General features: G+C 37.0%; 2 protein-coding genes across 2 annotated transcripts; both read left to right on the plus strand.

Annotated features, from left to right (window-relative positions):
• The first annotated feature begins 589 nt into the window (after positions 1–589).
• Positions 590–2,077, plus strand: LOC145803465 (uncharacterized). The gene is made up of 2 exons (XM_082896740.1): positions 590–890; positions 1,008–2,077. Exons 1-2 carry the CDS (start codon positions 590–592, stop codon positions 2,075–2,077), a joined length of 1,371 nt encoding a protein of 456 aa, XP_082752866.1.
• Positions 2,078–5,264: 3,187 nt separating this feature from the next.
• On the plus strand, positions 5,265–8,031 carry LOC145804104 (uncharacterized). Its single transcript, XM_082897703.1, has 6 exons — positions 5,265–5,416; positions 5,541–5,762; positions 6,617–6,709; positions 6,785–6,889; positions 6,994–7,370; positions 7,832–8,031. Coding segments are annotated over exons 1-6 (816 nt in total). The 5' UTR covers positions 5,265–5,398; the 3' UTR covers positions 7,833–8,031.
• The last annotated feature ends 6,344 nt before the right edge of the window (positions 8,032–14,375 follow it).

The following is a 14,375-nucleotide window of genomic DNA, read 5'->3' on the forward strand; positions in this document are numbered from 1 at the left end:
ATATTTCCAAAAATATTCAAGATAAGACATTGATCTTGTTAACATAATCCGTGCATAGCACGGGTTACTACTAGTTCACATATATAGATAATTGAAACATAATTTGTGCATAGCACGGGTGATATGCTAGTTGATCAGTAATGGGAAATGAAACTCTCTGAATTTGTGGCAAATTTTTATCAAGGTATTTTGTAGATTTAGAGAGAACTAGTCATGAGTCAAGTGAAAGCTAATTTGATATACTTTGATCAAGGTATTTGGACAGCAGTAGCTGCTCTCAGTGGTCTAGTACATAATCTGTTAGGATGTCTGGTTCATAATCTGTTCTATTTTGGCCAAATTCAAACAATTTGAAAATGCATTAGTCTACATTGTACTTTGCAACTTTACTACTTAAATATGTTCCATCTCAATCTATGTTATATACTTGGAGAACTAAGGAAAGATTAGAGATAGACAACGTCATATGATTTTCTTTGTATGATACACATTGTGCATTCCTAAATGGAATAGGTTAATAGTACACATGATGCGTTTTATGACATAAACAAATTCAAAAAAAAACTTGATCTTTCATTTGTGATCAGACATGGACAAGAGTTGGATTGCATTGGGTAAGACACCTGATGGAAGAATGAGTCAGCCATTTATTGATGGGGTGACATCATTTATCAAATTTGCAATGGCAGTTGTTGACCAGGAAGGTAAAATTCTATGCCCATGTTTGAACTGTGTGAACTATTATTCCCAAAATCTTCGAAATGTGCAAATTCATTTGCTTCAATATGGGATTATGCAAACGTACACTATTTGGCATGAGCACGGGGAACCACGTGTATCAAATGAGGCTCATCATGAAATGACAATTGATGAAGATGAGGTTTTAGGTGGTATTGATGCCTTAGTGGAAGATTGAATAAGAGGAGAACCCAACGATGCACCCCAGAATGAGGAAGTACAAACGTTTGATAAACTATTGAATGATGCCAAACGTGAGGTGTACTTAGGTTGCATAAACTACACTTTGTTGAAGTTTGTCATCGAGCTGCTTAATATAAAGGTAACAAACCACTGGAGCAATAAGTCGGTTAACACACTATTGGAGTTTTTAACAAAACTTTTACCAAAAGATAATTTGGTTCCAAAGTCATTTTATGAAGCTAAGAAAATACTTCGTGATTTGGGCTTGTCATATGAGTTAATTGATGCTTGTATAAATGATTGTGTACTCTTTTGGAAGGAAAATGCAAGGTTAGATAAATGTCCAAAATGTAAGGCATCCAGATACAAGATCAATCGTGGCAGGGGTAAGAAGATTTCCCATAAGGTGTTGCGGTACTTCCCATTAACACCAAGGTTGAAAAGATTGTACATGTCAAGAAAGACTGCTGAGGACATGAGATGGCACAAGGAGAAACGTATAGATGACGGAGTATTGAGACATCCCGCCGATAGTGATGAATGGAAGGAATTTGATGTGCAACATCCTCAGTTTGCCCTGGAGCCTCGAAATGTGAGGCTAGGGTTGGCTGTTGATGGGTTCAATCCTTTCGGGAACATGAGCAACTCGTATAGTTTATGGCCTGTAGTACTCATTCCTTATAACTTGCCACCTTGGTTGGTTATGAAAGATCCCTTTCTTATGATGTCACTACTTATTCCTGGAGAATCACAACCAGGGATCGATATTGATGTTTACATGAGACCTCTGGTGGATGAGTTGAATGAGTTGTGGGAAAATGGTGCATTATCTTACGATGCCGTAACTGGTGAGTCTTTCCAGATGCGTGCAGCTTTGATGTGGACTATACACGATTGGCCCGCATTTGGTGACATATCTGGGTGGAGAACAAAGGGTCATTATTCTTGCTACACTTGCAATGATGAACCATATTTTCAATCCTTGAAGGGTAAGACTGCATACACTAACCATCGATGCTACTTGCCTCAAAACCACCCCGAAAGGCGAAAGAGTAAGGCTTACAATGGTAAGCATGAGAAGCGAACGAGATCTTTAAAGTTACCAGTGGAAAAGATATTAGAGCAATTGGACAGAGTGACAGGTGTCACATATTGAAAGCATCTAAGAAATAAGAAAAGACTCCATCAGGCACCAAATTGGACAAAGGTAAGCATCTTGTATGAGTTACCATACTGGAAGAAATGGAAGCTTCGACACAACATTGATGTTATGCACGTCGAGAAGAATTTTAGTGAAAATACCTTTGGAACTATGATAGGCATTGATGGAAAGAACAAAGACACCGACAAAGCACGGATGGACTTGGAAGATATGGGTATAAGGAAAGAGTTGTGGTTAACACGTCGTCCTGATGGAACTTATGTCAAACCTAGGGCAATCCTTTCATTGACCCCTGAAGAGAGAGAGGGTTTCTTTGAATTCTTGAAATCAGTGAAGTATCCGGATGGCTATGCTGCAAACATATCAAGATCAGTGAATGTGAGAAATGGTAAATTAACAGGCATGAAAAGTCATGACTGCCATGTACTCATACAACGGATTCTTCCAATTGGGATGCGTGGTTACGTAGACAAAGAGATTAGTAAAACACTATTTGAGTTAGGTAGCTTTTTCCAGGATTTGTGCTCAAGGACACTGCGCCGTAATGAACTTGAGAAATTAGAGGAACGTATAGTACACATATTATGCAAGCTTGAAAAGATCTTTCCTCCAGCCTTCTTTGATGTGATGGTTCACCTGGCCGTTCACTTGCCGCGTGAGACTATTCTTGGAGGACCGGTGCAATATCAATGGATGTACCGGATTGAAAGGCAATTGTTAAATTGAAAGGTTCGTAATTATATGTTGCATGTGTAACCTTGCTCTTAACTAATTCTCTTTTCAAGGTTTCTCAGAGCTTTAAAAAAGTTTGTTACAAACCGAGCTCGACCAGAAGGTTCAATCGCAGAGGCTTACATTGTCAAAGAGTGCATTACTTTTTGTTCAATGTATGTTGATGGGATCGAAACAGTACATAATCAACCCGAACGAAATCAAGATCGTGGCAAACGTCGCAAAGGGTTAACTGTATTCACAGAAACTGCCCGTCCTATTGGCCTAATCACAAGGGATGCTGATATGTCACAAGAATATCGTGATATGGCTCATTGGTTCTTGTTGAACAATAGCCCCGAGATAGAGAAGTATCTAGAGTATGTTTTTCATTTAAATATGTGTATTCTTAGCTTTGTTAATGCAGTTAGCAGTGCATAATAATCACATTCTTTTGAGTAGGATACACAAAAATCTATTACGGACTCCATCTGACCAAGGCATAACCCGTATACAACAACAAGAGTTTCCCATGTGGTTCAAAGAGCGGGTAAGGCATTTTCAATTTTAAGACATGATTAAAAATTTGTATAAGATTTGATCATTTATTAATTTATTTTTATTATCTTAATGTACGTTATATGTAAATGTAGATAAATATATTGAGAGAAGAAAAGTCACTAGAAGCAACCGATGATTTATGGTCGTTAGCAAATGGCCCAAATTTTCTAGTAAAAGAGTACTCAGGTTGCAAAATCAATGGCGTACGATTTCGTACAAGAGAAGTAGACAATCGCCGTAAGAGTCAGAATAGTGGTGTGCTTACGGAAGGGGATCATGAGGGAGTGACGCATGAATTTTATGGTCACTTGTGCAATGTTTGGGAATTGGAGTACATGTGTCATAACAAAGTTGTATTGTTCCAGTGTGAATGGTACAACACAGGAAACACAGGTCGAAGTAGAGCATTGTGAACTGATGATTATTGCACAAGTATTGATGTCACAAGTCGGTGGTATCAACACGACCCTTTCATCTTGCCTAGCCAGGCTAAGCAAGTCTTTTACCTAAATGATACCAAATGGGGACAACCTTGGCAAGTCGTTCAATGAGTGCAACATAGGGGTGTCTTTAATGTACCAGAGGTAGGTGATGGAGAATCATTACATGAACCAGAAGAAAACGATGTGTTCCAACAAGAAAATATTACCGATGTTGTTCCAATTGACATCGGCCATAATGTTCAATGTTATAGAGATGGTGTTGAAGCAGAAGTTGTTACAAGGGTTAGGTCATCTGATGAAACAATGATAGAGAATAGAGCTGACAAACAAAATGAAGAGTATGACGAACCTGATGTGGATTACGATATGGATCTTGATGTAGACTAGGATTTGTAGTTATTTTGCACTTTCTATATGAACATTGTTCTTAATTAATGTAGTTGAATTTCAGTTGTGGGGTTCATCCACTGTTATGTAGGTTTATCATTGATTGGTCATATTGTGTGTCTGATGGCTTTGTAATTAATTTGTTCTATGATAAGTAAATGGTAAAAACAAAAATCATCCATATCACTCTAGCCATATTTCAATGATTTAGAGCCTATATGACATATCCACTTGTTGAGATTGTTGTTTCTTTATGCTTTATGTATAGAAATATATAATTATCTTTTCTTTAAATCTAATGTTCAATTATGCGTATCCACCAAAAAAATGTTCAATTATGCTTTATAGTTGGGCAAAATGGACGCTACAAAAAAGCAATTGACCAAACCAAGTACCGCAACTAAGAAGGTAGCAAACTATGAGAAACAAAGAATGAAGAATATTAATAAAAATCGTGAGAGAATGAATGCTCTAGGAGTGAAGAATATAACAACTTGTTTGAAGGCTACGGTTCAACATAAGAAATTGAGGAAGGAAAAACAAATACCAATTGAGGAAAATGACGATGATTATCGACCGTCAGAGGCTGAAGATGGCAGTGACACTGAATCCTATGATTCGTTTGAGCATGAGGTACTATACATTTATGCATTGTGAAATATATTCTTTCTTGTTACTTTCAATTCATACACACATAGACATGTATATCTTTGTAAATATATTCATATTTTATTATGTTATTCAGTTGTTAGAGATACCATCGAGAGCCCGTTCACAATCTCATCATGAGGCATTGACCCACGCATTAGAAGAGGGGGATACCTCTTCACGTCCTGAGGTGACTAGCAATCCGCCACCACCTCTCAATGTGGAGCCTCAACTTGAGGTGACTACTGGTAATACTATTGGTAAGACACACTCTTTATTTACATTGATTTGAGATCTTAATTAAATTTGTTCACATACTATTTCAATATTATGGCTTCACAATATCAGCTGCTAAGCGTGCTCGTGGCCCGACTCGAGGCGAAGAGGTTCAAGCCCTTGTTGATAGAGATGGAAAGCTTAGCGTGCCTATCCCTCCAGAATTTCGTGCACCGGTAGGGGACTATGCCTCAAACTAGCCTCAAAGATTGGTGTAGAAGTGCGAACTCGTTTACCAAATCCAAGTGTTCGTAGGTGGAAGTATGTTGATGCCTCCGTTAAGGAGGCGATGTTTCAACGCTTGAATGTAAGTTCGTTGTCTACTTATAGGAGATTTTACTCATTTTTATAATAGGTTAGAAATCTTAATTATTTATTGTAATTATTTTATTTTTTATAAGAATTATCTATGACTTATCTATTTTTCGCAGGATCAATTTGATTTACAAGGAGACCCTGTTGATATAGAGAAGGCAATGAACACAAAATTTGGTCGGAGATTGAGTAACCATACCTATAGGCTGCACAAACAATTCATGGAGCTGAAGGAGGCTAAAGGGGAGGAGTATGCAAGAAACCACCCACCGAAGAATGTCGATCCTACCAAGTGGATAGATCTTATTGATAAAAAGTGGAACACTAAAGAATTTCTGGTAACATTTTCATCTTTTTTATTATGTTAGCGAAGAAAGAATTTGATTAGAATAGGGAGAGATTCTAAAACAACTAGAAAGAACACAATCAATTTGCTGTGAAATTCCATATGTATTCTTTTCCCTTTATCTTCTAGGCATGTAAGTGGAACATAATAAAAACCAAATAAGTGGAAAAATGAGAAAGGGAAACTATTAAACATGGATTGGAAGGCTCGCATAATAGGAGATTAATTTATGGTTCCTTAAAGTGCATCTTTCGCATCATAGAATAAAGAACTAAGATTTCAGTTTCTATGATTGTATTAATTTTTTGTTTGTTCTTGGGTTTGGTCTGAAGTTTCATGATAATGGTAAGCAACTAGCTAAGTAACTAATATAGGGTATTGAGACAAAACTTTAGATTTGATAGAGTTGCGAAAGAAAGAAAGGGTTATGAGTTTGGTATCAGTAATTGTTCCATATCTTGTGAAATGTAAATGGATTTTTTCACAATCTATCTTGCCCATGCTTATATGCCCCTTATTTGTGAACCGTGTAAATTACTCGTTTTTCTTTTTTCACCGAGAAAAACCATCTTATGATGAAATCTCAACAAGTCCTCTAATCTATTTTTCACAGAATTGAATGAAACTAGTGAATAATTTGAAATATCTTTTAAGTTGAAATGATATATAGGAAAATGATAGAGAGGAACAATGCATTTTCTTTATTATCAACCATTAAATTTGTTTTACTAGTGATACATTTCATTGTTATATTGGTTCATTATTCCTTACAGGAACAATCAAAAGCCAACATATTTGTCTTACTAATGATACATTTCATTGTTATATTGGTCATCTTCCTTATAGGAACAATCAAAGGCCAACATCGCGAATAGAGAAAGGATGTATACAAAACATAGGTGTGGTTCTAGGTCAATCCCTGTTAGAGTAGAAAAATTGGTACATATCCTTGCACTTTCAGAATTATATTAGATTCTTAGCTTTATTTATTGAATATTTGGTCTATCGAATTAGGCACGAGAAAAGAAGATGCTACCTGATCTAGCAGAGTTGTACAAGGAAACTCACTATAATGAAAAAACACATGAGTGGATCTCATCTCAAGCTCAGTGTAATTATGTGAGTATATATTGCAATTTTTATTAACAAAATTTTAGAATACTATTTGTTATAATCTTATTTAATTTTCTAATAATTATTTAATTTTTTTTTATATTGGATAGGAAAATATGATACAGACACAGGCTGATCACCTCTCACAGCCGGGATCAACCCCTTTGACTGCAGAAGAGCTATTAATCAAAGTCCTAAAGCCAAGGTCTGGCTATGTGAAGGGACTTGGCATGAAACCTTCATCCTCTATTAGGAGAGCCACTACCATATATGCTGAAACAAATGATTATGTGAAGCGCCTTGAGATGCAAATAGAGACACAAAAGGAACAAATACAAATGCAGAACAATAAAATAGAAGATCTTGAAGAGGGTAAGAAGAAGCAAGGGGAGATAATGGCTGATGTTGTCAACTTTTTGAGGACCAAAGGATTCATTGGACACTTTGGAAGTGGAGGGGACTCATCCACAAGTGGACATACTTCTTGGTAAAGTATATTAACTTTAGTATAACAAATTTTATAAAAGAATACATGTTTGAAGAATTAGGAAGTAATGGAAACATGCATATGACATCTAATTTGTACAGGTGCACATGATGTATAAATTGTGAATTAGTCTAAAAAATATATTTTTTTTCTCTATACTTAAAGCTTGAAAAAAGGCTGTCGAAATGATAAATTATCACACAATTACAGATTTGTACAACAACCAATAGAAACACCTTAGGAGGGACCAATATAAGTTGTATGAACTTACGGCACGTTAATGGGATGCACCATTTGTGAATTTGCCTTAAAATTAATTTTTTGTTCTCATAATCTCAAAAAAAGTCTGTTACAGGGATAAATTGTATAATTGATCTAATTGTAAATTGATGAGTTACTAATGTTTTTAATCTTTTGTATAATTGATTAATTACTAAAACTTTTAATTTATTTTTTTGCAGATTGGATTGGGGTGGCATTTTTGACGTGCAACAATGATGTAATTTGTTTGAATGTTCATTTTTGTTTGATAAGGATACACATACTTTTTGGAGTTACACTAGTTATTGTTGGATTTTTGGTGGAATTGAACAAGTTATAACTTTTGGATATTTTGTGGATATTTCACTATTTTATTATATCAGGATGAAATTATTTGTAATGATGAATGGATATTTTCATTTTGTTAATTCATAAATGTGTTGATAACAGGTTAGGTTAAGTTGTGATGGAATTCTTATATTCAACAGGTTTCCACATGAACATGGTCATATTTGTTGAACTAAAATTTAGATTTTGATAAAATAGGTATATAATGTGGAAAAAAATATTATGAAATTATTGACAAAGTTTTCCATCCCTAAAGAAGGTTTTTTTGTCTCTTATTTGGCTTCGGTGGATGATTAATTTTGTCATAAATTCTTTATTTCGTCGCTAAATGAATTTGTCATGATAAAAAATATTGTCACATTTTGTCACTATTACCCTCAATGTGTGACGAATTTTTTTTGACATTATTTCATCATTTTTAATGATGAATTTGTTTTTATCTCTATTGGTAGCTTTTTTGACAAAAAAATTTTCGTCTTCATTTATATTAAACGTGACAAAATTATTTTGTCTCCATTTCTTATATTTTTGACAAAATACTTTTGTCTCTAATTTCTCCTTTAATGACAAAATATTTTGTCGCTAATTACTTATAAGTATGTTCCCAACAGAGTGTATTGGAGACAAAAAAAATTTGTCACAAATTTATCATTTTTAATGATGAATTTGTTTTTGTCTCTATTGGTAGCTTCTTTGACAAATTTTTTTTGTCTTCGTTTATATTAAACATGACAAAATTATTTCGTCTATATTTCTTATATTTATGACAAAATACTTTTGTCTCTAATTTCTTCTTTAATGACAAAATATTTTGTCGCTAATTACTTGCAAGTATGTTCCCAACAGAGTGTATTGGAGACAAAAAAATTCGTCACAAATTTATCATTTTTAATGATGAATTTGTTTTTGTCTCTATTGGTAGCTTCTTTGACAAAAAAATTTCGTCTTCGTTTATATTAAACGTGACAAAATTATTTCGTCTCTATTTTTTATATTTATGACAAAATACTTTTGTCTCTAATTTCTTCTTTAATGACAAAATATTTTGTCGCTAATTACTTACAAGTATGTTCCCAACAAAGTGTATTGGAGACAAAAAAATTAATCACAAATTTATCATTTTCAATGACGATTTTTTTTTTTTGTCTCTAAGACCCTTTAGCGACGACCCTTTGGAGACAAAACGGGTGATGAAAAATGTTCGTCGTAATTAGTTTAGGTGATGAAATATATACATTTTGGGACAAATTTGTTTCGTCTTTAAATCCCAAATTTGTTGTAGTGCCTTCTCAAGTGAAAACCCTAGTTTCCTCAGAGCCCATGCCATCGCCATCGCCATCGCCATCGCTATCATTGCCGTCGTTCGCACCGTTTCTAGTGCTTTCAATCATCCAGGACATCGCACTAGAGGTCTAGATTGTTTGGACCTCGACTTGCCTCTCGAATATGTAAGTTTTCCTTGTCTCTTTCATCTTTGCACCACTGTTCTTCATGTTCTTCATTTTTTATTCAGGACTGTTGATACACTGTTGATGCCCCTCTCGTGGGGTAAAACTGATAGATATTCATGGATATTAGGTAAAATCGGAATAGAAAACATAAGCGGGGCCACCATGCCCCTCATTCCCCTCAGTTCCATCTTATAAACTTCATATTTAGGATAAACAACACAAATCCTAGATGAAACTAAGCAAATCCTAATTTTAGATCCAAAAATAGGATTGAGTCAAGCTGAAACTGGTTTGTGGTCCCTCCAAGTGACTGTGACAGTGCTAGAAGCTTGTAGGGACATCTAGCCGAGATAAGTGCCAAGTGGTTAGGATGAAGGCCTAAAACCAGCCTAACATCTTAGGCTCCACCACCTAACTTAAACAAAAACCGAGTTAAGACTGAGAGCGTAGCATAACTTTTGCCGAGCTAGGCATATTTTGAGAGCCGCACAATTGATGTCATGCTAACAATTGCACTTAATTTTAATAATGCAGAATGAACTAGGACTGACGAGGCACACATCAACATCATATTCGGTGAAGCTCAAAGATTGAGCAGATAATCACCAGGGCCTATTGCCGAGCTATTTTTTCATAAAAAATAAGACCGAGGTAAAAGGGAAAATACCGATTTATGGTTAGTTCACTAGGCACCATTGCCGAGTTCTGTAGGGAGTTCAACATTCCAGACAACGTCCGCTTAGAGCTGGCCAAAAAAGGAGACACTCCCTGGGGCAAATTGGATACATGTCCCATCACCATGGTGTCTACATTCGAGGGTAGCCTTCGCTTCCCGATCCAGCCCCTAGTCTGCGAGCTTTTGAGGTAGACTAGGTTGTGCCCAACCCAGGTCTCCAAAACACATGCAAGATAATAAATGGCGTGGTCGTGATGAACCACATCCTCGGTTTGAACCTTGGCCTTGCTGAGATATTCCACCAGTATATACTTAGCAAAAATAAGGTAGGCTTTTGCTTGTCCCTCAAGGTTAGGAAAGGCCGAGCAAAACTTATAGAAGGTAACTCGGACAAAGAATTAAACGACGAAGATTTTCTATAGGTGTCCGACAATTATGAGGACACAGAGGCGCCCATACCGGGTTAGTACATAAGCAAAAATTTCAGAAGCGTTGGTGAGCAACCTAGCACGGTTTACATTTTTCATTTGATCCATTTTTCCAATCTAACGCTTGGAATTTTTTGTGTAGATTACATAGTTTTGGCGGAGGATTATTCTTGAGCCAATCAGGAGGCCATCAAAGTAGCTCTACGGTATCTGCCCAAGGAACGAGAGCCCCAAAAGCTACTCGGATACCAACTGAGCTACCGGTATACTGCACTGCGCAAAAACAGGGTCACCGATTTTCTTCGTGCCCCCTCTCCAGAGCTGAACCCAACCCTTCCGCCAATCAAACTTGTCCCATTAATCACCGAGCAGGAAATGGCTAAAATTCGTGCCATCAAATCCATGATCACTGGCGAGCCGAGCAATTCTTAGTCGATGGAAACGGCATGAGGCCAGTCTTCCCTGCAAGTCGCACAACAGTCTGGCCCAGTGCTGGCTCTAGCCAGCGAACAAGGTGCGTACCGGTTAAAGAAGAGGCCTAGGAAAACTTCGACCAAGTAGTGTTTGGTCGATGAATCTACAGCCGAGTTGCTGTCTACTGATCAGGGGGAGCAGATGGAACAACCCTTAGCGGAGCAGTCCACTCGCTCCACTGCCCCTCTGGCCTGGTCGCCCGAGCTAAAGTATAAGGGCAGAGCAATGACCACAACTGATTCTATCTATGCTGACAAAGATTACTCCCTTGGATTCAACATGAACAAGGGTCTGCTCCTTCCAGCGGATACGAAGAAACACGAAGACCGTTCCGACCTGAAGATCCTCAGGTCAGCTGTGAAGTCTATTTTTCTGGTAAGTAACCGAACCTGTTTGTTACAAAGTTACTGCTCGGTTTCAATGCACCAACTAATTATTTGTTGCAGGCCGCGCAGAAAAACTACATCGTCCACGAACGCATGATTTCTGTGCAGCAGAGCCTACGGCTGTAACAACCCTGACACATGATTAACTGTTAAACCATGATTAAGACATGATTAATTATGCCTAATAAGTAATTAAGATGAAATCCTGAGTCAATTACATATGCATTGCATTATTTGTGCATATATATGACTGCTGTAGGAATATCTGTTTGTGTTTCTGTTTTGTTCTGCAAACTGAAGGCCTCATCGACATCTGATCATGAAATTGACTTGAATTATGTGTTAGTTGGAATTTTTAGAACATTATAGTAGGTTTAATTGAAATTCAATTCGGAGTGAATTAATTAGAATAAATAGTACCCATTTGCATAGTTTAAGCCAAGTTTAATTAAGCCTTCTTAATTGAGCCTATATAAGGCATAAGTGGGCTCTAGAATACATTTTTAACACTCTCATTTCATTTCCTTGAGAGCAAAAACGTATGAGTGAGAGAGAGAAGCCTAAAGAGAGTTTGAGTTCAAGGGATAGTGGAAGAATTGTAGAGAATTGAAGGTTTGGACTTGAAAACTCAAGCAATTGAACCTTTAGCACACAGTTAAGCATCTAAGGTAAGAAATCAACTCCCAGTTGTGTAATTGAGTTAGTTCATGCAAGAATTCAAGTGAAAGAGATGGATTGATATGAGAATTGAGCTAGAATTAAGAGAATTAGATCATATCATGCATGCATGTTCATTTCACCACATTTTGAGTTTGATTTCAAAGAATTCTCACATGCATGTACTCCCATTGTCCTTGTTTTAGGAGTTCAACATGTTTTTGTGCTTAACATCTCATCTGAACAAGTTTTGAAAGCTTCAAAGCCAAGATACTTCATACATGTTATGTTTATGATATACCAAGTTTGATTTTAACAATTCTCAAGCTTTTGAGCCTTGATTTGGCAAAATGGTTTTGAATTCAAGTTGTTCTCCAAGTTTACACAAGTTTCCTTGAGCTTTTGGCCCAAAAGAACATGATTTATTGGTTTGAATTCAAGTTTTGAAGCTTGGAAGTAAATCTGGAAATACCAGAATTCTGCTCTTCCGATCGAGCGACCACTCTGTGTTTTGCACCTCCGCTCAAGCGACCAAAAGTTGGCTCAAGCGTAAATTGCATGCTCCCAGAAGTTTCCATGTTTTTTAGACCGCTCGAGCGACAAGAGTTGTGCTCGAGCCAAGACCTCACGCTCGAGCGATCGTCGAGTGGAAAAATCAAGCAACCAATACTTTTGCAAAGTTTACAGACCACTCGAGCGAAGGAAGTTGCACTCGAGCAACCACTCACATCTTTAGACATCCACTTGAGCGAAGGAAGTTGCACTCAAGCGAGGCCCTTGTTTTCACAAAATTTGACTAAGTGTCTCCAAGTGCATTTTAGCATCCTCATTGCACCAAGGCATTCCTAGGCTAAGATTAAGATATAATAATGAGTCTAAGACTTAGAAAAACACAAAGAATGAAATGAAGTAAGTTAAGTACAATCCGAGCGCGTGTTTCAGTACGTGTATCTGTTTTGTTTGTGTACGTCACGCACCGTAAGCTGTTGATCCATTGGTTGCTATCAAGCTATCTGTGCAACTATCTATGAGTAATAACTTTGTAATGCTATGTTCACGTTTAGGTATTTTCCTATTTGATATGACAAGAAATGATCCGTTTTCTGAAATGCTATGTTCTGTATCAATGAATGATTGTCCATATATTGAAAAGTATTCCTGGCATCCACAGCACAAGGCCATAGCCGGGGGATAACAATACCGTGGTCTATGAGCTTAAGGCCCTTGCCCGGGGGTAATAATATCGTGGTCTCATGGCCCTTGCCTGGGGTTAACAATACCTTGGCCTAAGTATGTTACAAGTTCCCTGTACTGGTGGTTCCTTATTAGAACTGGAAAGCATGGCCCTTTATGCTCTGTATTTGATTTGTAAACGGTAATGGATGTACCATGCATGATTAAGCATGAACTCTGATGTCTGTATAAGATTTGAATAAAAATATGATTGTGAATCTGTTTCTTTTATAAAGTTTGTTTTCTAAATCTGATATGGGACATCATTCATTTAACCCCTTTACTCTATTATTATTCACTGAGCTTCTACTCACTATTTATATTATGTATGTAGGTGATTAGGCACGCGACCAGGCCCTGAGTTGATAGCCTCGAGTTGGGTTTTGTGAGCTAGCCTTTTGTGCCTCCCAAGGAGGTTCTCTTTGGAAGACGTCAAGTTTTGTTGTGGCTTATGTTAAAGATGTTTTGGTCTTTATTTGTTTTTCCTTTTGGATATATGTACATAGGGCTAAGTCCCTTATGATGCCATCTATATGGTGATGCTTGACGTATGGAAGTTTGACAACATATATATTATATAAGTTTTAAATTTTTTGTCCCCATGTATGTCTACATAGCTCTATGGACATTGTATTTTGTACATTTGTTTCCGTAGCCCCTTACATTTTATGATATTCAGATCAGAGGCCTTTAGTAATCCCAGGATTACTGGCCGGTTACGATTCTAAACCTATGGGGCCGGGTTTAGGTCGTGACAGAGTGATATCAGAGCACGTGTTCTACCGCACGCACAAGTCCATATGAGCTATTGAATGTCCTAGAAAACAATTAGGGCCATTCCATCTGCATGTGTGGGTGTGTGAACTATGAGAACATACACGAACTAAACTGAATTGATGTGAACACATATGAATTGATGTGAGGCAAATTGATTTGGAATTGAACACTCAGAACAAGACTATTATGCTTATGTTTATTATTATCCTGTTTACCTATAGCAATGAAAAATACAAGAAGTGATGAAACAGCTGAATCTTCTGAGGCTCGGATGAGCCGAATGGAACAAATGCTCACAGCCCTAACTGAGGCAA

This window comes from Camellia sinensis, chromosome 12 (assembly GCF_055761805.1).
Source record: "Camellia sinensis isolate YWXY chromosome 12, ASM5576180v1, whole genome shotgun sequence".
Lineage (NCBI taxonomy): Eukaryota > Viridiplantae > Streptophyta > Magnoliopsida > Ericales > Theaceae > Camellia > Camellia sinensis.

Bases quoted from the DNA above. Each gene is read 5' to 3' on its own strand.
- LOC145804104 (XM_082897703.1), top strand. The intron at 5,763-6,616 runs GTAACATTTTCA...TCTTCCTTATAG, and splicing joins GGAACACTAAAGAATTTCTG to GAACAATCAAAGGCCAACAT. The intron at 6,890-6,993 runs GTGAGTATATAT...TATATTGGATAG, and splicing joins CTCAAGCTCAGTGTAATTAT to GAAAATATGATACAGACACA.
- LOC145803465 (XM_082896740.1), top strand. From the start codon at position 590: ATGGACAAGAGTTGGATTGCATTGGGTAAGACACCTGATGGAAGAATG. The intron at 891-1,007 runs GTATTGATGCCT...AGGTGTACTTAG, and splicing joins TGAAGATGAGGTTTTAGGTG to GTTGCATAAACTACACTTTG.